This window comes from Pteropus alecto, unplaced genomic scaffold (genome assembly GCF_000325575.1).
Source record: "Pteropus alecto unplaced genomic scaffold, ASM32557v1 scaffold45, whole genome shotgun sequence".
NCBI classification, from domain to species: Eukaryota; Metazoa; Chordata; class Mammalia; order Chiroptera; family Pteropodidae; genus Pteropus; species Pteropus alecto.
In genome coordinates this window covers 4,840,957-4,863,351 of record NW_006442491.1, presented here as the reverse complement: position 1 = coordinate 4,863,351, position 22,395 = coordinate 4,840,957, and the positions used below count along the sequence as shown (strand labels likewise).

General features: G+C 48.3%; 1 protein-coding gene across 4 annotated transcripts in view; it reads right to left on the bottom strand.

Moving 5' to 3' along the window:
- The window catches only part of RRBP1 (ribosome binding protein 1), a 65,099-nt gene that overhangs the window by 21,230 nt on the left and 21,474 nt on the right, over positions 1–22,395 (bottom strand). For 3 of the 4 annotated variants that reach the window (XM_015597125.1, XM_006921567.2, XM_006921570.2), the window contains exons 2-6: positions 20,094–21,463; positions 19,450–19,961; positions 7,615–7,763; positions 6,259–6,381; positions 867–1,019 (exon numbers count right to left, since the gene is read on the bottom strand). In XM_015597125.1, coding sequence (XP_015452611.1) covers positions 867–1,019; positions 6,259–6,381; positions 7,615–7,763; positions 19,450–19,961; positions 20,094–21,442 — 2,286 coding nt within the window. In that variant the 5' untranslated portion in view covers positions 21,443–21,463. The remainder of the gene's footprint in view (positions 1–866; positions 1,020–6,258; positions 6,382–7,614; positions 7,764–19,449; positions 19,962–20,093; positions 21,464–22,395) is intronic. The other variant, XM_025039936.1, reaches the window with a different exon arrangement.

The window sequence follows — 22,395 nt, the reverse complement described above, 5'->3', positions numbered from 1 at the left end:
AAATCAGAGTGCTGTCTGACCTTACAGAGTTGACTTCTGGAGCACAGTTAGTGAGGTCACAGCCCACATACAAAACCCCTGAGAGCTATACTTCTCCACACGAGGTTGGAAAGACTCCTAAGAACAAGAGGTCTAAAAACTGCACAGCTCCAGCATCAGGGGCTTGGGGCCAAGAGTGAATCCCAGCCATGAGCCTATTCTCTCTCCTCTGCTTCCCAGCTTACAGCCAAGTGCTCAGCCTAGAGCCCCAGAAATGTTCCGAGCACTCTGCCTCTGATGTTACTGAGTTGACTATTCTGAGACAAAGGACACGGCCATAGCCAAGGCCTACAATAACCCTGAGGAAGCCTTGGTTCCTGCCCTCTGGTCTCCCATGGCCCAACATGAGCAGAGTGCAGGTTTGAGAAGATGAGGCCTAGTGCTCTAACTATGTGGGCCAAGCTGGACACGCCCTCTGCTGGCCTTACTCCAGAGCTGTGTGGTTTTAAGGTCTTTTGCTTTATGGGGTCCTCCCAACCTGAAATGGAGAAGGCAGAGCTAGCATTACTCTAGGGTCACATAGAGGCTGAGAACTTGACCTGCAGGCACCCAGAAGACCAGACACAGGGCTGGCCACTTGGGACCAGACTGTTTTCAAAAGGTGCTCTTTAAAATTTATTTTACATCTTCCTGGTTAGTAACATTAAACACACACTGTGGGCTGGCTGCTATTATCTGGCCAGATGAAACAGCTGCTTCCTCTAAAAATGAACCAGTTTCTGCAGAACCCCCTACTCCTATCCCCCCTCATACATCTTCAATTGCCTTCTGGGGACTGCTCCAACCTTCCCTCGCCCCCCAATTGTGCCCCTGAAACTGCTGCCCACCTTGCCCTGCAGCTGTTGCACCTCCTTCACATGCTCCCGGTAGCTGGCCTGCATTCGGGCCTGCATAGCCGTGATCTCCTGCTCCCGGGCCACCAGCTGCTTTTTCACCTTGGCTTCCCCAGCTGCTGCCTTGGCCTTTTCTGTTGCCAATTCCTGGGAAAAAGCAGAGGGCATAAGTCCGGTTAGGCAGGCAGGGCAAGAGCTTATCAGGTGGACCCAAGATCATCAGAACCCAGAGCACTGGCTGGGGCTGGGAGGACCTGGAGAGCAGAGCAACGAGAACCCTCCTTCCTAAGTTTTCAGACAGCCCCACACTAGTCACAGCAGACAGCAAGCAAGACATGAAAAGTCCCTGGAAAACCCTGCTGCTGGCCTGACCAGCGGAGGGCTGGATGTCAGGCCTTGGCTACAACAGATGCAGTGGACACAGGCAGGTGCCAAGTAAACATGGCATGCTGTCCCTGGGCTCTCCAGGGACACTGGCTCAGCCCTGCTGAGATTATAACACCCGACTTGGCTCGGTCCCTCACATCCAGGCCCCAGAATACCCACTTCTACTTGAACGCCTTTGTCAGGACTGACAAGGCTGCGAGCCTTGATTGCTGGGGTGGGGACATGGATAAGCTGCCTGTCCCACTGCAGCTATGGGGTCAGCCCCACTCCTGGAGGGCATAGGTCTCCGTGGGCAGCCATTCAGTCCTCTCAGCCCAGGGAATGTCTGCTCTGGGCAGTGTCGAATGCCACAATGAACATAGGATGTTGGGCCTGGGGACCTGGAGCCTCAGGCAGGGGCAGAGCACAGGATAAGAAGGGTTGCCTGAGGGTGAGGGGCTGGCTGGGATCTGTGTCATTCCAGAAGGAATGGCAGTGGATGAAAGCCTCAGGGAAGCATGGGGTGACGGTATAAGGATGGGTTGATGCAATGGGCCCCTGGGGAAAGGGTATTCCTTGTCCAGAAGGCCTCCAGCCAGAATGGCAACCACTTGGTGTGGGTTCAGCTGATCTAGGTGACTGGGGTGCTAGTGTCCCACAATATTCAAGGCCCTACCTCTTCCCCGTCATAGGTAGTGAACCAGAAAAGTGAGAAATCCTCTCCCTCTCAAAGCCAGGTCTGCCAGGGAGACCCATTCCAAAGGGCCAGTGTCTCTCCTGCCTGAGATGAGAGAGAACTGGAGGCTAGGGGAGGGGCTCAGTGAACTGGGGTGGCCGCTGGGTGCCAGAGCTGTTCTGTGCACATGGCATTCCCTGGGACCACCTGGGACCCAAAGGCCCCTCTTTACAAAGACAATCCTCCTGTCTCCACCCAGGGTAAGAGCCCATAGGACCATGAGGTCCAGCCTCAGGAATGCTTCATTGATTATCTATAAAAATGGGAGGGGAGGATGATGTTGTGTGCCCACTGTGAGACAAGCAGCTTTCTCCTTTAATTCTCTCAGTAAGATGAGGATCTTGAACCCCAGATTGAAGCTGAGGTCACAGAACCCTGGGGAGCAAATGGTGTCCCAGGTTGAGGAGCAGCTATAAGTGTCAGAAGTGGACTAGAACCTGGGACTGTGTGAGGCCACAAGAGTCCCAGAAAGTGGGAAGAATGACAAGGCTGGTCCAGCAACCTCTAAAGAAGCAAGACAGGGCAACTTAGCAGGGATTCAAAGATCCACCAGGCTTCCTCTAACGTGCGAGACCCGCCAGCCCCACCAGTAAAACTCCACACACCAGCAACGCAGGGAGACCCCTTCTCTTTGCTGGGTTTCCCAGACAAGGGCCCTTAAAGTATAGGATCCAGGCTCGGAGAAGAAACCAAAGCTCAGAAAGACCCTAGAATGTCCACGGCCACAAAAGCAGCAGGTGATACAGCTACATGTGGGCCATCCTCCACCTACCTCTGTTGGCCACACTGCACAGACACTCAGAGGCTGGCACTGAGCATCTTTCTGGGGACAGCTTTACCCACCTTGAGCAGGCCTTGTGCAGTTCTGGGCATCCACCCAGGGTCAGGGTGTAAAGGTCTCAACCTCCTGGGGACAGGGTCCCAAGGCTATCAGAATTCAATGGGATTTCCCTTCCTTTTGCCTCTGGGCTTTCTTAAAGGGCAGAGAAAAGCCAACTTTTCCTAAGGGCATTTGTCTAGCCCAACTTGGGTTCTTTTTATAATAAGAGCCCAGAATCCCAGGATTCCTCTTGCCTGTCAAATTGTTAATTCATTTGCAAGGGTCAGATTTTATTGAGAGGCATGCCTGGTGGTGGTGGGGATTGGAGCCCAGTTTTCTTTGGACTGAGGGAGGAGGTTTGACACGACAGCAAACACTGCTGGCTCAGAAATGGCATCCTGCTCTGTAGACCGAGAATGGGTTCTACTTGGTGTAAGCTTCTAAAGCCTGCTGAGGAATGGACAGGAGGAGGCAGGTCCCATCAAAATGGCCTGCCACTAGGAATAGCTCCCACCCCACCCCTGGGAGCACATCCATCCTGAGGGTGCCTGACTGCACTGAAGTCAGAGCGCAATCTCCCAGGCTGAGCGAGCACAGTGTGGAGTATAGTCCAGAGCTTTGCCTCAAGACAAGAGGCCCCATGACAGGGCACCTGGTGCCTGAGAACATAACAGCTAGAAAAATGGTTTTCTAGAAGGGCTGCACCAGAGCCATGCATGGGTCCTCAAACCCACGCACAGGGCCACGAAGACCCTCAGAAGGCTGGGACAGAGGTCCTGGGGGTATGCAAGATTGTTTACTCCTGTAGCTGGTATCTGGAATGGTTCTTGAGCCCAACTGTGCTGGGACTTCACCATTTGTGAGGCATGAATCCATCACAGAGAACAACAATTCACACATTCTCTGGATCATTCCTTCAGACACAGACCACGAGAAAGAGAATTCACCAAAACACTCTTTTGCAACTATAAAAACTTCTCTACAAGGAAAAAAAAAAAAACACGTGGAGGGAACAAGATCCTAGCCCTCTTACCAGCTCCTTTGGCGAATTAAGTTAAGAGGAACTTCCACATTCTCAACAATTTAGTTTCTCATATGACTTTCCTTAAGGGTGCCGGGCTAGGAAACGTGACAAGAGTAGTCAATACATCAGCTTTGCTCAAAACTCTCAACAGAGAAATGCAGGGCCCCGATGTCCATGGGTTCCAGGAGCACAGGGAGGAAAGATGGCAATGCTTAAATCATCAGAGGCATCCTCTTAGCTGTGTGTGTGCTGGCCCTGGGCTTCAGCAACCACTTGCTGACAGGTGGCCTGCTAGGCTGAGTCGAGCAAGGTTGCCTGAGTAACTGGCGACAAATATGACAGCGCATAACTGCAATGATGACCTCTGTGCTGGACAAGAAAATGGGGACTCCAGAAGGCTTCCCCAGAGAGGGAGAACAAATTGAGTCTTCTAGGGAAAAAATGTCCAGTTAACTCAGCAGCGAAAGGCATTTGAAGCTAACAGAAGAGCAAGAAAGGCCCAGAGGAGGCAATGAAGGTGCAGCACATCAGGGAACAGATGGGGGTGGGAGACCATAGGTGGTGCTCAGGGTGCAGACTTCGGTGTAAAGATTAGGAGCCACTGGCAGACTTAAAGAGAGCTTTGCAGGACAAGAGTAGCATTTGAGAGCCCTCCTTGGGCTGCAGAGAGGAGGATGTGGTCAGGAGAGGGAGGGCCCTAGAGGGTAAGATGAGTAATAAGAACCGAAGGCCACACCCCTGCATATCTCACAGACTTCTGCAGCTAGAAGCCACGAGATGTTCTACCAGGGGAGGGTTGGAAATGCATCTAGACCTGGGGAGGGTGCCAGTGGATTAGCTGCCATTGCGGTTTTGGAAATCTTGTATAGTGGCCACCACTGAGGGAGAGCAGTAAGTGTCTAGGACAAGAGGCAGTGTCTAAGGGGCCTCTTTCTACAGGATGTACTCCCCGCTTACACTTGCTGCCCTGCTCATGGTGGCCAGAGACTCCAGCAATGGGGAAGAGACAGGCCAGCATCACTATCAGAGGTTGTACCTATTCAACAATCACATCTGAGCCCAACCTAAATTCAAGGGGCAGGTACAATGAACTAGCCAGGCAACCACGCAGCCAGTCAGCCATGGAACATTCACTCCTATTTCCTCTGACGGGAGATTCTGGGGGTCAACAAATTTTCACAGGCATTTCTGTTTGTCCAGAAAGACAGTATGGAAGAATGGCACCCCAAAACCACAGATTCTTAACCAGTGCTGTGCTGGTTGGCTGGCTCTCAGGGGGGAGGGCTCTAATTGGCAGTGTCAGTCCATTTCCGTGGTGTAAGGGCTCCCGGCCTATGGCACCCTATTAGTTGAGGCAGGAAGAGACGTGTGCAATCACCTCTCAGGAGCAGGGCGAGTAGCTCCAGCTACCCTGCATTTAACCAGCAACCCAAAATGAGCTCACGTGAAGGCTGTGTATGGACAGTATTGAGAGAGATGATGAGTCCCTCTGTCCCCACCCCCGGCAGAAGCTCTAGGGAAGGCAAAAGAGACCTGCCTTTTTCTTTTCTTCTGCACAGAGCATTAACCAAGAGTAACTAGCCAAAAGCTCATCTGCTCTGGTAGATGAATTTTCCCATTTAGTTTGGAGCTGCATCCCTCTAACTCAGGACAGAAACTCAGGCTGCTTCATTTCTTCTCAAATGAGCAGATGGAGGTACCCAGAGGAAGGGCTGCAGCAGTGTGGGGCAATCCAAGGCCCAGGCTATTCTCCTGTACCTGCTGTACCAATGGAGGAAGCAGGTAAGCAGGGAGAGAGTGAGAACGATGCTCAGCATTTTGCTGGGAAAACCCAACCCATGGAGTTTCTCCTCAGGAGAGGCAAGGAGAAGTAAAGAGAGTTCTGGCAGGGGTAGAGCAGCTCCTTGTGCATGTGTTCTGACTCATCCAACTGTGGTTCAGTGAGTACAAATGTTATACTAGAAGCCATCAGCTGACACAAGGAACCAGGCTTTTCCTAAAGGATCACTCGACAAACATCAGAAAAGAAAAGCAGCCCTTACACTTCCCTCCCCATGAATTTTTGCTCCAATTCTCAAGCAAACGGTCATGGATCAGCTCTGCCTACCCTCCTTTCATGGTGTATACCCTAAAACGATGGCCCATCACTGTGGCACTGACCAGTGAAGTTCTGGTCCATCCCCATCATATCCTGATGGTCCTAACCCCTACTTAATATCCATGCATTCTTAGTCCTAAGAAGGGAGCCAACACCCCACAGAGCTCCAGAAGATCTGCACAGGCTGGCCACAGGTGTCACAGTCACAGCGTGCATTGGTGAGGGACAGTGACATTAGGCAGGCCTGAGCGAGGAGTCATGGTAGGGAGGCCGACCCCAAGATCCAGGAGCAGCACTGGCCACAGCCCAGGGCTTCTCGAGACAGGATGTGTACTCTCATACCTTATTGAGCTCCCTCAGTTTGCTCTTGGCAACAGCTGCATCTTCTTGCTCTGTGGCCAGTAGCTTTTCCTTTTCTTCCAGCTGGCGTTTCAGAATTGCCACAGGGTCACCCTTCTGAGTGGCCTAGAAATGCCCACAGAGCCATGTTAACAGAGGAGAAAGATACTTGGTTTGTCCCCTAATCCAGCAATCAGAACCACAAGAACAACAGTTGCCTTATGAAGTGGGAGCAGGTGCTTTAAGACAAGCAGGTTCAATCCTGACTCCATATACTTCGGAGGGAAGGCACCCCTGCCTCAGCTGCCCCGTCTATAAGGCCTCCAGGGCCTATGGACACAGAAACTGTTTGGCAAAAGTGATGGCTCCCTGGGATAGTTGTTAGGAGCATGGTGTTTCCCACTTAACTCGGGTCGATGGTGGCCAAGGCCTATTCCTGATCCACTGAGGGGCAGTTTTCCATTGTTTCTGGCTCAGTGCCCACCCCTTAGACACTGTGTATAGCCTATAGGTTTCTGGCTGAAGCGGGGAGGTTGTGGGAAGGGCAACACTGGGGATAGGTGCCTGAGGTGAGTCTGGGGCTCTCTCCTTGAAAGAGGAGTGGTCATTTTGACCTCCTCCAGCTACTCACACCCAGGAGTCCTCCCTCCACCCGCCATGCTCATTGAGCTCCCTGTGACTGCATGGGCCAGTAAGGGCAGTCACACTGGCATGGCTCTCACAATACCCCTCAATATCTCTAACCTCTAAGTTGCCACAAAATTCTCCAGCAAAACTACCTATAATTCCAACTCTGATTAAGGAATAAACAAACATGTGCTATGCAGCACTTCCTTCATGCAGCTCATTCACCAAAGTACCAGAGGGTGGGTGCCAGCCCCTGAACTGGCCCCTGACAGCAGGAGGGAAGTTGGAGAGAGCCGTTTCTGGGCCCATCACAGGGTTTCCTTACTCACAGTGTGTTCCTACACACCCTCCTTCTTGCACAAAACTGTTAGGCCCCAGCTCCTACGTTCCACCCACAGCTCTGCCCTGCTGCTTAACATCCATCGTGATTCAGTAGCCCAGACAGGAATGGGCTGTGGCAGAAGCCAAAGCATTTGCAGGGTGATTCATGCAACCTCTGCTTGGGAAAGGACAGAGGGTTCTGCTGAGAAAGGTAAGCGGAGGCTGTTGCATGAACACTCTGCAGCTTGGTAAGCTGAGTGTGGCCAGCCTGACAGGCATCGCCCAGGGGAGGCTGGGACCCCAGGACTAGGTAACCACCACAACTTACCAGCCCCTGAGAGGGAGGGGAAGGGCAAGACCACTTGGGGCCAGCTGTAGTAGCCACTGAATGTGGCCAGGAAGGGCACCCACCTTATGCCAGGTGTCCTGAATGATACCAGCCTTCTCAGACAGGATCTCAATGAGCCGCTGGGCCTCACCCTCACTAAACACCATGCTTCCAACCGTGGAGACCAGCGTCTTGTAAGGGAGGTAGAGAGGGCTGTCCGAGTCCGTGGGCCCTGTGCAGAGAGAAGGTAGGAGCAGGAACTTACACTCAGACACCAGCAACCAAGCTCGTCACACCCTGAAGCAGCAGGGGGCAGTCAGAGCGCAGGACTCTGTCCAGCTGTCTGGGGTATGCTCCTCAACTTACATTGGGTTTACGTCCCAACAAACTCATCGTAAGTTGAAAATATTGTTAAGTCGAAAATGCATTTAATACACCTAACCTACTGAACATCATAGCTTAGCCTAACCTACTTTAAACGTGCTTAGAACACTTACATTAGCCTACAATTTGGCAAAGTCATCGAATACAAAGCCTATTTTATAAAAAAATATTGAGTATTCCATGCAATTTATTATTCATATCGCTTTTGCCTTGTCATAAATTAGAAAGACTATAGGTGGAACCATGGTCAGTCCGGGACAGCCGGTACAGACCAAACTGCGGGTCCTGCACAACTCTCCTGACTGCTCAAAGACAGCCAAAGGAAAGCTCCCCAAGCAAAGAAAGGTAGAGTTTTCCTGGGTTGGGGGAGATGTCTCCCCCTTTTTATCATCAAAATGAGCAGAATTAAGGAAGGCATATTTTTCCCAAAGGTGTTTTCCTTCTTTTTCTAGCAATTTGACCCCCGTGCTGTGATCAAGCTCTATGGTCCTGCGTGTCCTGACTGACCAGCAAACCTGCCATTCCCCACAAACATAGATGGCCACAGCCACACCCCATGGTCATGGGAGAAGCACGGAAAGCAAAAGTATTTCCAGGACTGCCTCTGTGGCTCCAGGAAAAAGAAGGCTGCTTCCCATACACCCAGATTCAAACAGTATTTCTATCTCTCCCTGGGTGAAGTTTAGGCAAGTGTTAGGAGAAGGAAATTTGGGTTGGGTTCTTCCAGAATGGGCCTACCCACTCCTCAGTCCATTCATGACCTCTGGAAGACAGGGCCACTTTCCAACAACCAAATGTCACTTCTGAAACACTCCTGATACCACCCCCAACCAACAACCACAACAAAAAGAACTTCTGCTCCCATCACAGGCTCTCAAGGCAAGAAAGAGTGAATGGAGATGCCCCATCTAGCGGGAGCCTTGCTTGAAATGCCTGGGAAATTCCTTAGATTGAGACCCAAATCTGCCCCACAGCTGAATGACAGGGCCAAAAATGAGCCGTAATCAAGAAAACAGGCCAGCCTGCAGCAGCCCCTCCAGCTAAGCTCACTTCACTGAGGACAATAAATGGGAAAGGTTTCCATAGCAACCCTAAATTCTCTGGCTTGTCACAGTATTTTCCCACACTAGTCACAATATTTTCATCACAAGTCAAAGCACTTAGCATGATACCTTAATAAGGGGAATGTCGGACTTGGGTTGCTATGAGCACCTTTATTTTAGAACTTCTTACCTCGGTGAAGCTTGAAATTAAAAATAACCATGTTGACACTAAAGGCCTAAGCTAACGGGGTGTCACAAAAATGAGTATGGGGTGGGGAGGAGGGAGCATTTCCCCTATAGCCTTCTGTATTTTCATTGAAATATACATATATAATATGAAGTAATTTTAATGGTAAACTAATATACACTAGAAAAAATTCTGAGTGCAGTTAAGCCAAACGAAAATAAAAACCATTCTCTAGTTCAATACTGGAGAAAACCCCACTATAGCATCTTGGTATACAGGCTTCCTGCTTTCCTCCCTCGGCCTGTTTTCCAGAAAAGGGAGGCCCACTCATTTCAAAGACACTGCTAGAATAAGAAAGGCCAGGACAGCCTCTCTGAAGGTGATCACTGCACAGACATTTTTCTGTCTTGACTCAAAAAGGTCTACACCTGCACTGTCTGGTACACTGGCCACCAGCCATGTGGGGCTACTAGGAACTTGAAATGTGGCTGGTGTGAATGGAGGTATTCTACGAGTGGGAGTATAACCCCGGATTTCAAAGACTTCATATAAAAAAAAAAAATGTAAAATATGTCAAAATTTTTTATATTGATTGTATGTTGAAATGATAATATTTTGGGTAAATTGGGTGAAATAAAATATATTATTAAAATTAACTGCATTTGCTTCTTGTTTGCGTGCCTTTTTAAATGCGGGTACTAGGAAGGTTTAAATTCCATACGTGGTGCACTTATGCGGTTCACAATACATTTTTATTGGACAGAACAGTCTGCTCTTTTCCAGCCTTGGGGATCCCCAAAGCATTCCCTCATTCCCTGCTGAAGTCCTGGCAGCTCATGTCCCTGCAGAGCCTCAGAGTCACCAGGGGCTTAGGCCTCTCTTGAAGGATCTCCTTGAAGACCATCTTTCTAGGACCCCATGACCCCTACTGCACCGCCACTGAGGGCCTCCTCCTGAAGCCAATGCTTCTTCCCACCTGCTTGTCCTTGGGCAAGTGGCTTCACCTCCCTTTACCTCTGTTTCTTCATCTGTGAAATAGGGGTAATAATCGTCCTTCTCTCACAACCTTGCTGCCATGTGCTTTAACAATGCCTGGCACAGGGTAAAGCACTGCAGAATCCATCCACAGGACCACCTTCAAGCCCCAGTCACAAGAGAATCACAGACCCTGACCCCTCTCCAGAGAGCACATCCAGGGAGGAGCTTGGGGTGGCTGAAGCAACTCTGCCCTTTCTCCTACTCCCACCAGTGGAATGGACAGAGTACCACAGCCTGTGGACCCTCTGGCTCCTGCCTCATACCACCATCCTCACTCATGAGGTTAAAGGGGTATCACGTACAGGCAAACAAGGAGCCCTCTGCCTCCCTGGGCTCTCGGCCAAGAAGCAGCTCCCAGATAATGTGCATTACACCTCAAATTCCACTTCACTGCCTTTTGCAACCACACTGGGAGGCTTAATCACCTAAAATTAAACTTGTCTTGCAAAAAAAAGGCACTTAGGAGTCCCTTTCTCTCTGTCAACTGCGGTCCTTCAGGGAGAATTTTCTTTCCAACTGCTTAATTACCAAGATCCCCAAGGCCAGGTCCCAGCCATAGGGGACTCATTGGGCTCCAGAGCCTAGCACTGTTTCAGCATTAGCCCCTCTAGCGGCGAGTTCCTAGAAAGAACACTTCTGCCCTGCTAATACCCAGCTTACTCAACCGACAGGAAGGATGTCGGTATTGGTCAGTATCAGTACAGTACACTCCAGGAACTGCCTCCTGAGCTGGACAACCCAGATCAATGAGAGGGGATTATCACCATAGTCCTTCGATGAGCCATCAAAAGGCTCCAGCTCAACTCCAGCTCTTGTTCCAGGCACCTGGCAGCCCCTCCCAGGACAGGCGGGTCAAGGGGGTCTCTAGACACAAAGTGTGGACCTACTGTGTACCTGGCAGTCTGCAAAAGGCTGGGCCTAGACAGGTAAGTTATAGGCAGAAGTGTCAGCTAACACAGGTAGAGGAGACTCAGAACATGCAGCAATCATGCAGGAGAGCCACACAAAGGGAACCCGGAGACTGTGCACTTCACTGTGGAAGCAACTATGGCAGCAACACCAGGAAGGCTTTTAAATAAGGGATGCTTGAGCCAAACACTACTGGGTAAAAAAGAAGGCGAGGGCTAAGACTTCAAGAAGAACAGACAGGCAAAGGACAGGCACCAGAGGCTTGCAAGATGCCTCACTAGTCAGAGCGAGGGAAGTGAAACCAAAGTAGATCCAAGTCTTCAAAGATCCCAGGACTCCAAATTTTATTCCTTAGGCAAAGGACAAGCCCTAGAAGGGAGCAAGGTTTGCATATGGGAAAAATTACTTCAAGAAACCCAGGGGGACATGGCTGGAGACAGGTAAATTAGGAAAGAGTCCAGGGCCAGGGGCCAGGCCTGAGAGTATTTAGGAAGCTGAGCTGGTGGGACAGAGGCCCAGGTGTCAACCCAGGGCCTCTGACAGCGGAAGATGCCATGGGGTGTGTAGCCTTGGGGGCTGGGGGAGAACACCAATGGCAAAGACACTCATTTTCTCAGGAAATGTTCAGACCAGTCTGAAGGCCTCAGATACACAGATGCAGATACATAGACTATCACCTCTGCACCTTGCACGAGGGCCACCCCAATATATAAGTCAGGGGACCCTGCATAGGTCCCCCAACAGAAAGCCAGACCCCAACCTCAAGGTGCCAGGTTCGACATCCCCAGTCATGTGAGCCAAACTCCAAAGGCCCCAGGGCCCCAGGAAGTGCTCCCCTGTGCCTCCATAAAGTCCAGCACTACACAAGCAATCATTTCTTTGAGACAGAAGACAAGCTCCTAGCTCCTACTGACCCCAAGTCCAGAGGGCATCACCCTGAATCAGAGAAGCTGGCAGGCACACCCATCTCCAGAAATGAGGAACTCAAGCCAGCATTACTACTGGCCTCCTCACTAGCTGCATGCTTGTGACAGTGGCCATGAAGGATCCTCGTGGGCTTGTGGGAAAGCGGCCCTCATGAGGACCTTGATGAAAGATCCACCAAATTCGTCAATGGTGGCAGCTGCAGCCCCTGGCATCCTCATTGTTGCTCATCTGTACCACAGCAGAGGTGGGCCCTGGGCAGCAGGTACATGGCAGACTCTAAGACCAGCTCAGCCATGGAGCCCAGCACTGCTCAGGAGCTAGTCTGCCCTCAGGACCAGATGCAGGCCCTGGAAGAGCAGTTGCACTTGACTTAACCATCATGGACACTAACTTCTGGCAGTTTAAGCACACTGGAATGAAGTACAAATAATGTCAAGAGCAACGCTATTTAGGGCCTTTGAATCAGGCCTTTTCCTTTGGTTGGAAAATAATCTGTTAACTGGTTATGCTCTTAATAATGACTAATGGAATTTTTTTTAACCCTTTTCCCATTAGGGAAAAAAAAGTGCAGTTCACTGCCCACGTTTATTTAACATCACACATAGGAATGCTCCATTTTCTAGGATTTGATATTTTCAGCAATCGAAAATTACTATATTTTGTAAATGGAACTACCACTACTAAAAACAGAGTGCTATAAATAGAATGATGTCATTTGTTTCTAAAGACTATCAACATACTAGAGTGATGCAAAAATAATAATAAAAGCGAGATAGTTCATGGCAAATTTTAGGGATAAAGTTAGGACTGTAATCCATGAGTTATCTCAGGGTAAATGCTGTAGCTGCAAGTATCGCCAATGAGTATTCTTGGGGCAAATGAGAAATGGGTTAAAATCCTATAGCTTGCATGACTTTATTTTTCTCATGATGTTTTTGTTTTTCTGGTAAACTTCAAAAAAAAAATCATTTTTATATCTGAAAAAAAATAACACATCACAGTATTTTTCAAATAAAGACAAACCCTGGAGGACCTCTGGGCAAGATACTTCCTTTGGTTTCCTCAGGCATTCAGGCTAGTCCAAGGAGAGCAGGCCTGAAATGACAAGATTTTACTTAATGCACTGCAAAAAAAGACAAGTGTTGTACAATTGTGAGCTTCCTAACCACAGCTACCAGGGCAGTAACTGGAGTTCCAGTACTGCTGTTTTAAGATGACTGAATGGAGAGTTCTGGAAGAACATCACCTGTAGCTTCTCTAAGACATGGCGGTGCCACACTGATAGTTGGCTTGCTTCCCTAGGGTATATTTTTGTTCTAAAAAAAAAAAAAAAAAAAAGTTGGGTTTGAAGAACTGACACAGAAAGTAAATAAAAGCTCAAAAGCCCCAGAGATTTCTTCAGAGCTTCAAACTCTGAAAAACTGAAATAAGTTCAAAAGAAAGAGTATCACACTTACTCTCAATACACAACTCTCTGTATCTTAGCCCTAAGTGGGGGGCCTCAAAAAGAGACCCAAGCTGGAAGCTCTGCTCCCTGCCCTGCCATCTGCTGGCCTCATGATTTCTGGTAAGTCCCAAAACAGCTGAGCTTTGGTTTCCTCTTTTTAAAAATAGGTAAAAATAAAAATCCACTTTAGAGAATGTTAGGAGGATAAATACACGGAGAAGAGCTTCATAAACCACACACCTAACCAAACATTTGGTTGAGGAAAGCAATGATGTAACATTCCTCATTACGATACAGCACCAGGACGCAGACACAGCAAGCCCACAGCACAAAGGACATCGTGAGAGTGGGAGGAGGATGTAATAGGAAGGTGGAAGGAGTGGTTTTATTATCAAGTCACAAAGTTGAATATGAAATCTCTGCTAAAGTGTAGACACCTTGGGTCAAGTTTTCCCGGTAGATCTAAAAATTTTTCCCATGTCTTCTGACCTCTGGTGACCCCTGCCCCATTCATTAGGTTATAGAACACGATCCTATTTGCATTTCTACCTGTTCTGGCAGAGGTAAAAAAGCAGCTTGGCAAGGCCTCATGTAACAAGGAGCTGCCAGAACCCCCAGGGATGCTGCCAGGTTCACAGATGTAGGACCCACCTTAAACTTTCCTTCTTAGCTTAGCTTGTGACCATTTACTGGGTGGCCAGGGCTGGGACAGGCCTGAGAAAAATTGGCCACCTTCTTCCCTCAACCTGGCTCCTCTAAAAGAGCAAGGACTTCTTTCTGCTGCTCAGATGACACTCAAAGGAACTCTGATCAGCACTGGACTGCCTCACAGTGCCCGAAAGGCCAGGAATTCCGCTTGGTACAATGAGGGCCTGTTTATTTGACTCAGACAAATAATGGGGTTTTGTTTCTTTTTTATTTAAAAAATGACACATAAAAACTGGAAAATGCAAAAGAGCAAAAAAAAAATTTAAGATTTGCCCATAGTCCTGTCCCCAAAGATGGCCTCTTTCTCTCATATGGGTTGTGTGTGTGTCTGACTATGTGGTCATCATGGGGTTGTAAACACCAGTGTCTTCAGGAGGGTGGCTGGGCTCTCCTGGGCTCTGTCGCAATGGCCTTCTGGGCCTAACTCTGCAGATAGGAAGAGAGTTGGGCATAAAGCCAGTCCACGATTCAAGACAGGAGAGCCATGCCCAGGGCACCCACCCAGCCTGGCCTTGCTCAGCTGCTACGCTGGGCAAATCAAGTTCCAGCAGAAGCCCAGTGCTCTAGAGCTCATCTGAATGTGGAGTTTCCAGAATGTGCATCTTGTACTTCCCAAGTCTAAGTCTCTGGTTTATCTGGGGCTCAGATCCACCTGCACTAATATGGACTTACTTCCAAGTCCTGGAACAAATGACTCTTCTGAAATGTACCACTGAGCTACCCGTTAGCACACGCTAGGCGCAAGGGAGGCAGGGCAGCATAATTAAGCAGGCAAAGACTAAGTCTGAGGACAAAAACAGATGTTTAAAAAACCACCACTACCACATATACACATACTTCCTGTGAAAGAAACATGACTTTCCTAATAAGCACTGTGCACAAGTGCTGAGGTAACTATCAGAGAACGAACCAGCGGAGGCCTGTACGGCACTGCAAATGTTCCTAAGCTTTATTTCTAGAAAACTACTTCTCTCCGGTTCTGTGAATTCCCTCTTCTCCAAACACTGAGACAAGAATCTGTGCTCTTTGTTTCATAAGCAAGTACTTTCTCCTTGTTCCACACCTGGGTTTATGATGCTCCCCTGAAATTATCATCATTTCCACAGCACCATATGAGCAGTAAAGTCAGACGGAGGGTGCTGGGAACTCATGTGGTCTCTCTTACTCCACGACATACGCAAAGCATGGAATGTTTTTGGAGTGATGTACTGTCTTCCTAAATTAAAGATGTACCTACCTTTTGACTTAACAATCACATATCTAGGAATTGACACACAGGAATTTAAAGATACACAACAATACATATGCATCGCTGCAGTGTTAATTTTAACAGCAAAAAAAGTGCACACTACTTAATGTCACTTAAATAAATTACGATACATTCATGCTACGAAATATGACATAGCTGAAAGTAGCAGCCTTATAGGAGCAATATGGAAAGATGTCACCCGTACACTCGTAAATGAAGAAAGCCAGTTCCAAAGCTGTGTGCACTGCAGGCCCTACGTATGCATCTGGTGTGATGAGCAGAGCATCGTGGGGCTCCTCCTGGGAAGTAATGGGATGGAATGGAAAGGAAGACTTTCAATTTTCATCTTCCATGCTTCTACACTGCTTGAATTTTATTTACTGGAAGCACATATTTATACAAAAACAAGTTTTTAAAAAGCAAGGATTAGGAAGCCAGGTGTTCACTATCAAATCTGGCCACAGACAAGAGGTAAAAAGATGTCAAATGGCCCTGATTTGCTCTTATAGGAAAATCAGATCAGAAGTTCTGGAATAATTCTAAGTCAGGCCTGCAGAAGTGTGTCCTGTGCCTGCCTCCATACCTGCTATGTTTCCCCATGGGGTACCTGTCAGCAAAGGCCCTGCTGGGCTGACCTAGGGAATGACTAAGGAAGCAATCCTGTCTCTGGTAGACCCTAGCCCAGGGTGGGTTTTGCCACTGATTTGTTATGTGTCATGGCCAGCCACAGCCTCCATGGACTCATTTGTCACGTCTTACTGTGATATGGAGGACAATGGGGAGCTCACCCTCACCCCACTCAAGATGCAAGCAGACTGGAAAAAATGGGGAGGAATTGTGTGGTACCAAAAGAAGGGTGCAAAAACATGTTAGTTTCCACAGGGCCACTTGCAAGGTGATCCAAGAGGCCACCTCCCCAATGGCTTCTATTTAGAGCAGCACTGGTCCAACAGAACTTACTATGCTAATGGAGATGTTGTTCTTCATTTGCACATGTGACTAATGAATGGAATGTGGCTAGTGCAACTGAATCTTTCATTTTATTGATTTTTGATTGATCCAAATATTAACTTATATGGCCCCATGTGACTAGCAGCTCCCATAACTGGACGGCACAGCCCTAGACTCTAGCTCTCTGGGCCCCAAGGTCAAAAGTTCATGGCCCTGGAGCCCTCTGCACCCAAGTCAAGGTGTCCTCGATTCAGAGGAGGAAGTCCCTTCCTGGCCTGCTCCCCACCAGCGATCTGGAACCTAATCCCTAAGCATCTCCCCATGGTCATCAGGCCAGCAAAGCTATTCACATCTGCAGGTTCCCAAGTTTCTGGATGCCAGGGCCAGCCTAGCCATAGTTGTGCCCACAGTTCCCTTGAGTTGGGCCTACATAGCCATGGAGAAACAGGGAGTAGACAGGCCCTAGGCAGGCAAGGAGGTCAAGGTCAGGCAACTGAGGCTGACCATAGCCTCACGGGACACAAGGTGTAACTGTGTGGAAAGAACGTGGCCTGCTCTTACTTGGAAACACAGTCACAGCCACAGATGTTAAATATGAGTCAGATTAATTCTAGAACACTAACCTCCACACGGAAGATGTAAACGCAAGAGAACTGTGAGCCCCACTCCATCAGCCACTGGGAAAACCCATGATTTCATGAATTTCATGGAATTGTGGGGTGGAGAGTGGCCTTCATCCACCTCGGAGGGCCCTGAAGATGGCTTTACACACTAACCCCAGGAAAACTGGGCTGAGATTACACAGTGGAAATTCAGGAAAATAAAAAAACAAAGTACAAGAAAATCTTTCTCCCATGATTTCAGACTCTCTGACGCCCTGAGGAATAAAAAAATTCACCTTCCAGGTGTTTTATACAGCCACACGTAGTACCCTTGTGGCTGTTTTCATTTGGTCCTGTCTGAACATCCCACGTGGCTATTTGTGTTGCCAAGAGCTCCATATTGGCTTTTGTGATTTTCTCATTGCAACCTCAGACTGACAACCTCCTTCTGTCTGGGTTGATCAATATTAATTTCAGCTGTCTTTTATTTTATATTTTCTAGGGTTTGATTTCTTTTTAAATTAAATCTAATTCATCCAAACCTTAAATTTTTAGAGGGGTGTAAGCAGACTCTTCCAAATCTTGAACATGCTGCCCAAGATTTGCCTGAACATTTTTCTTCCCTTCTGAAATGACGCTCCCTTCCCTCATTGAAGTTCTTAGGGATGATGCAGTCTACTTCATTCTATTCCCTGACCTGGCTGGCCCTGGGCCAGTACCCTACTTGTAATTACTACAGTTTGGGAACATGGGAATATGTTCACACATCAGACAGAATTGGCCTTTCAAAAGCTACTTAAAACTCTAATACTCTTATCTGTTTTACCCTTCAGATGAGACTTTTAGGATAGTTTTGTCACATTAAGAGGGGAAAATCTCACTGACATTTTGGCTGGGAGTATAATAAACCACTAAGTGAACTTGGGAATAACTATCACTTTATAGTATTTAATCTTTCTTATCCTGGACCATGATATTTCTCTCCTCTGTTCAAATTTTCTTTAACACCACCTCAGCTGAGCTGCTGTATGGGTTCACACAGGCATAGAGCTAGGTCTTTCTTCTAACAAGGTGTCTCTACTACCTGCAAATAAGGACCATTTTGCCTTCTTTTATATATTACCATCACACTGCTACTTTATGCCTTATCTCAGACATCTAAAGCCATTACATGGTAATAATGGCCAGAGGACACGGGAAGCTCTATTTTGAACACACCTGACATAGGAGAGCCGGAAAACAGGCCAGTTCTCAGTCTCATCCCTGTTTTCAAGTCTCAGATGCTCTTATCCCTGGGTCAAGCAGAACATCACCTTAAAGACAAGGTAGTGTGCCCTTGATCCAGCCAGTGGAGGTAGGGCTGAGGCTAAGTGGCTGGGTTTTCAAAGGGTGTGAGAGGTTGAACTGACTTGTGGGATCAGGTGGCCGGTCCCTGACCCTCAGCAGGAGGCTCGAAACTGCTCAGAGGATGGGTCCCCTCACATGGGACAAGGTGTTGCCTAAGCAAATGTCCTCCGCCCCCCCACCCCACCCCCACAAGGAAGATGGGAGAGAAGGAAACCTGAGAAAAGGTAATGGAGCTTCACTAAGGATCAAGAGAGGGAAACCCAGCTAAAAATGCAGGGCCCTGTGCTATCCAACACAGGTCCAAACATTTCAGACCCTGTAAGATGCCTCACCAAGACAAACCCAATCCCTTTTCCAAATCAACTAACTAACAGCTAGTCAAAGACTTACACACACATGCACGCACAGAACTATTCTATCAATGAGTGATGAATATGAAATAGAAACTCACTGGTGCAATTTCTATAGTAAAATGCACTAAAAAGATAAGGGGGAATTAACATTCTACTATATATGTATTGCTCCATTAAGTAACTGGGGGTAGTAGTGGATGAATGCCATTATTTCCTGAAAACATCCTACCATTATTCACTCAACAAACATACAGAAACAAATAAAGCTTTGCTAAAGTACCTGGTAGGGTAAGAAATAGAATAGGCTCACAGAATGCAGTCAGACATTTAAAAAAGATCTGCTGTATCATAACTCAGGTTCAATCATATGACTTGCTCTGGCCTAGAGAATGCTGGTTTGAAATGTGCCCTTTTATAGCTCTGCCATAACCATGAGAAGGACTTCTGCCCTCAGTCACTAAAGCCTCAACCTGGGCCTCAGAATGAACACATGTGGAAGAGACCTACACTCAACCTGCAGCAAGGAGCCAAAACAAGTTAAACTGCATCATGAAACAGAGCTACTCGGCTGAGACAGCTTAGATCAACCTCCAGTCAATTCAACAGAAGCATGAGCAAGAATAAATGCTTGTGAAAGCTACTGAAATCTGGAATGTTTGTTATGCAGCCTTGGCATTAGCTGACTGATACAGATGGCTTCCCCAAAGGGAATCCATAAGTCTTTTAAAGAAAGCTTTTCTTTCCAAGTTCATAAAGAAATCAAAGCTACTTACCAGGCTCACCTTTCTTCTTTGAACCAGACTTCTTCTTTGAAGGAGCCTCTTGCTTTGGTGCTTCCTGGCTCTGGACCATATCTGCATTTTTGCCCTGGATAGGAGCTGACTCTGCCTTTTTACCCTGATTGGCAGACGCATCCACCTTTTTGCCCTGGTTGGGGGACCCTTCTGACCTTTTGCCCTGACTTGGGGTTCCTTCTGCCTTTTTACCTTGATTGGGAGCCCCCTCTGCTTTTTTCCCCTGGTTTACAATGCCTTCTGCCTTTGTACCTTGATTAGCAACTGAATCTGCCTTTTTGCCCTGATTCTGGGCTCCCTCCACCTTTTTGCCCTGGTTTTGGGCCCCCTCCGCCTTTTTGCCCTGGTTTTGGGCCCCCTCTGCCTTTTTGCCCTGGTTCTGAGCGGCCTCTGCCTTTTTGCCCTGGTTGGGGGCCCCCTCCACCTTTTTACCCTGGTTGGGGGCCCCCTCTGCCTTTTTACCCTGGTTGGGGGTCCCTTCTGCCTTTTTATTAAGGAAGAAATGATACTAATTCTCTACAACTTTTCCCAGAAAACAGAAGCAGAGGAACACTTCCTAATTCATTCTATGAAGCCAGCATTACTGTAATACCAAAATCAAACAAAGACATCACAAGAAATTACCCTGGTTCTGGGCCCCCTCTGCCTTTTTGCCCTGGTTGGGGGTTCCCTCTGCCTTTCTGCTCTGATTCTGTACCACTTCTACCTTTTTGCTCTGATTGGGGCTCCCCTCTGCCTTTTTGCCCTGGTTGGGGGTCCCCTCCTCTTTTTTGCCCTGGTTGGGGCTCCCCTCGGCTTTTTTACCCTGATTCTGGGCCCCCTCTGCTTTTTTGCCCTGGTTGGGGGCCCCTTCTGCCTTTTTGCCCTGGTTAGGGGTTCCTTCTGCCTTTTTGCCCTGGTTAGGGGCCCCTTCTGCCTTTTTGCCCTGGTTAGGCATCCCTTCTGCCTTTTTGCCTTGGTTGGGGACCCCTTCTGCCTTTTTGCTGTGGTTTGGGGCCCCCTCTGATTTTTTGCTCTGATTCTGGGCCCCTTCTACCTTTTTGCCCTGGTTCGGGATTCCTTCCATCTTTTTGCCCTGACTTTGGAGGACCCCCTCCACCTTTTTGCCCTGGTTGGGCCCCCCCTCGACCTTTCTGCTCTGATTCTGGGCACTCTCTGCTTTTTTGCCCTGGTTGGGGGTTCCCTCTGCCTTTTTGCCCTGGTTGGGGGTTCCCTCTGCCTTTTTGCCCTGGTTGGGGGTTCCATCTGCCTTTTTGCCCTGGTTGGGGGTTCCATCTGCCTTTTTGCCCTGATTGGGGGTTCCTTCTCCCTTTTTACCCTGGTTCTGGGCCCCCTCTGCCTTTTTGCCCTGGTTCTGGGCCCCCTCTGCCTTTTTGCCCTGCACAGTGCCAGAGGCTGGGGTACTGGCCTTGGCACCCACTGGGGGCACAACCACCATAGGCACCTCCTTGGGAGCGGTTTCCAAGATGGCAGCTTTTGAGGCAAGGACCTGGATGGAATTTACTATAGAACTGACTGCTGGTTCCACCTTTGCTACTTTTTTCTCCTTCTTCTTTTTGTCTTTAGGAAAGGAGGCCAGCTTCTCTTGGGGCATGGCTGATACCGTGGCTATAGGGGCAACGATCATCGGATGCTGAACTGGGGTTGGAACCACAGCCACTGCAGGTGCCCGCACTGGGTCTTTGAGGAGGATGGTCATGTTGGGGGCTGGCTCATGGTCAGGTATCTTCCCATTGGGTTTCTCTTCCTTTTTCTTGGTCTTTCCTTTCTTTTCTACTGTTTTCTCCTTCTTTTTCTTCTCCACTTTCTGGTGGTGAGTTTTCGCCATCTCCTTGCGCTGGTTGGCTAGAGCTTCTTCATATGATGTCTCCTTCATGGAGAAGGTTGACACTAGGAAGATGCCAATGGCGGAAACCACCATGAATCCACCAAAGACCACAACCCCCAAGGTTTGAGTATCGTAAATGTCCATCCTGGCTTGCTTTCCTTTTACCTGCCAAACACATACACATATATTACTTTTTGCAGAAATTGAGGCGTTGACAGTTTCCACCCCACCGCCACTACCAAACTTAAGGTTTCGCTAAATCTTCAGACCGAAAGTCAAAGCAGAAACAAATCCAGGCAATCTCTGATGTCATACATTCTTACCTGCCCCTCCTCAGAAGTGAACAAGTTTTATACAAGATATGAGCAATCCCTTTAAGTGCCGGCAGATATGAAGCAATAGAGAGATGGCAGAGTGCAGGTCTATAATTAGGAAATGCGATGCCCTGGAGACTCAGAAGCCTCAATCACAATTCAAGATATTCGCCCACCACAGGGGTTAAAGATTCACATGAGCACAAGCACAGGCCAGGTGTGCAACAATGGGGAGTAGTGAGGACTGTGGCAAAAATGTCCCACCAAATTAGGGAGCAAGTGTCACCCAGCCAAAGCTGACTGTAGAAATGTGAGTGCTGTGCCGAGAGATCTTTTGCTTGTTCACGTTAGGCCAGAAATCTCTTTTTCTCAAAGTGAAATTGACAGATTTAAAAAAATACCATGTGAGCCATACCAAATACTTCCGGCTTTCAGCTTCATGGATTCTGACCAGCAGGCCCCTGGCATGCCATCTCTACTCTGTCACCTCCCTTTTCCGTAGCACTGATAAACACAACTACTCAAGGTCAGATGTGAAAATCTTTGAATTACAATCCTGAAAAGTGATTAAGAATTTTCTGAGAAAAAAATAGCCTTTTGCCTGTAACAGCTGCTGAAGAGTTATGGAACCTGCAATTCACGCATTAAGAAACAGGAAGTATCAGTCTTGGGAAGCCCACCAAATAAGACTTCAGGTTTGGAATTTCACATCAGGAGGCTGCAAAGAGAGAGGAAGGACAGTATCATCGGGCTCAATCTTTGCCTTGGGGAGGGGGCTCTTTC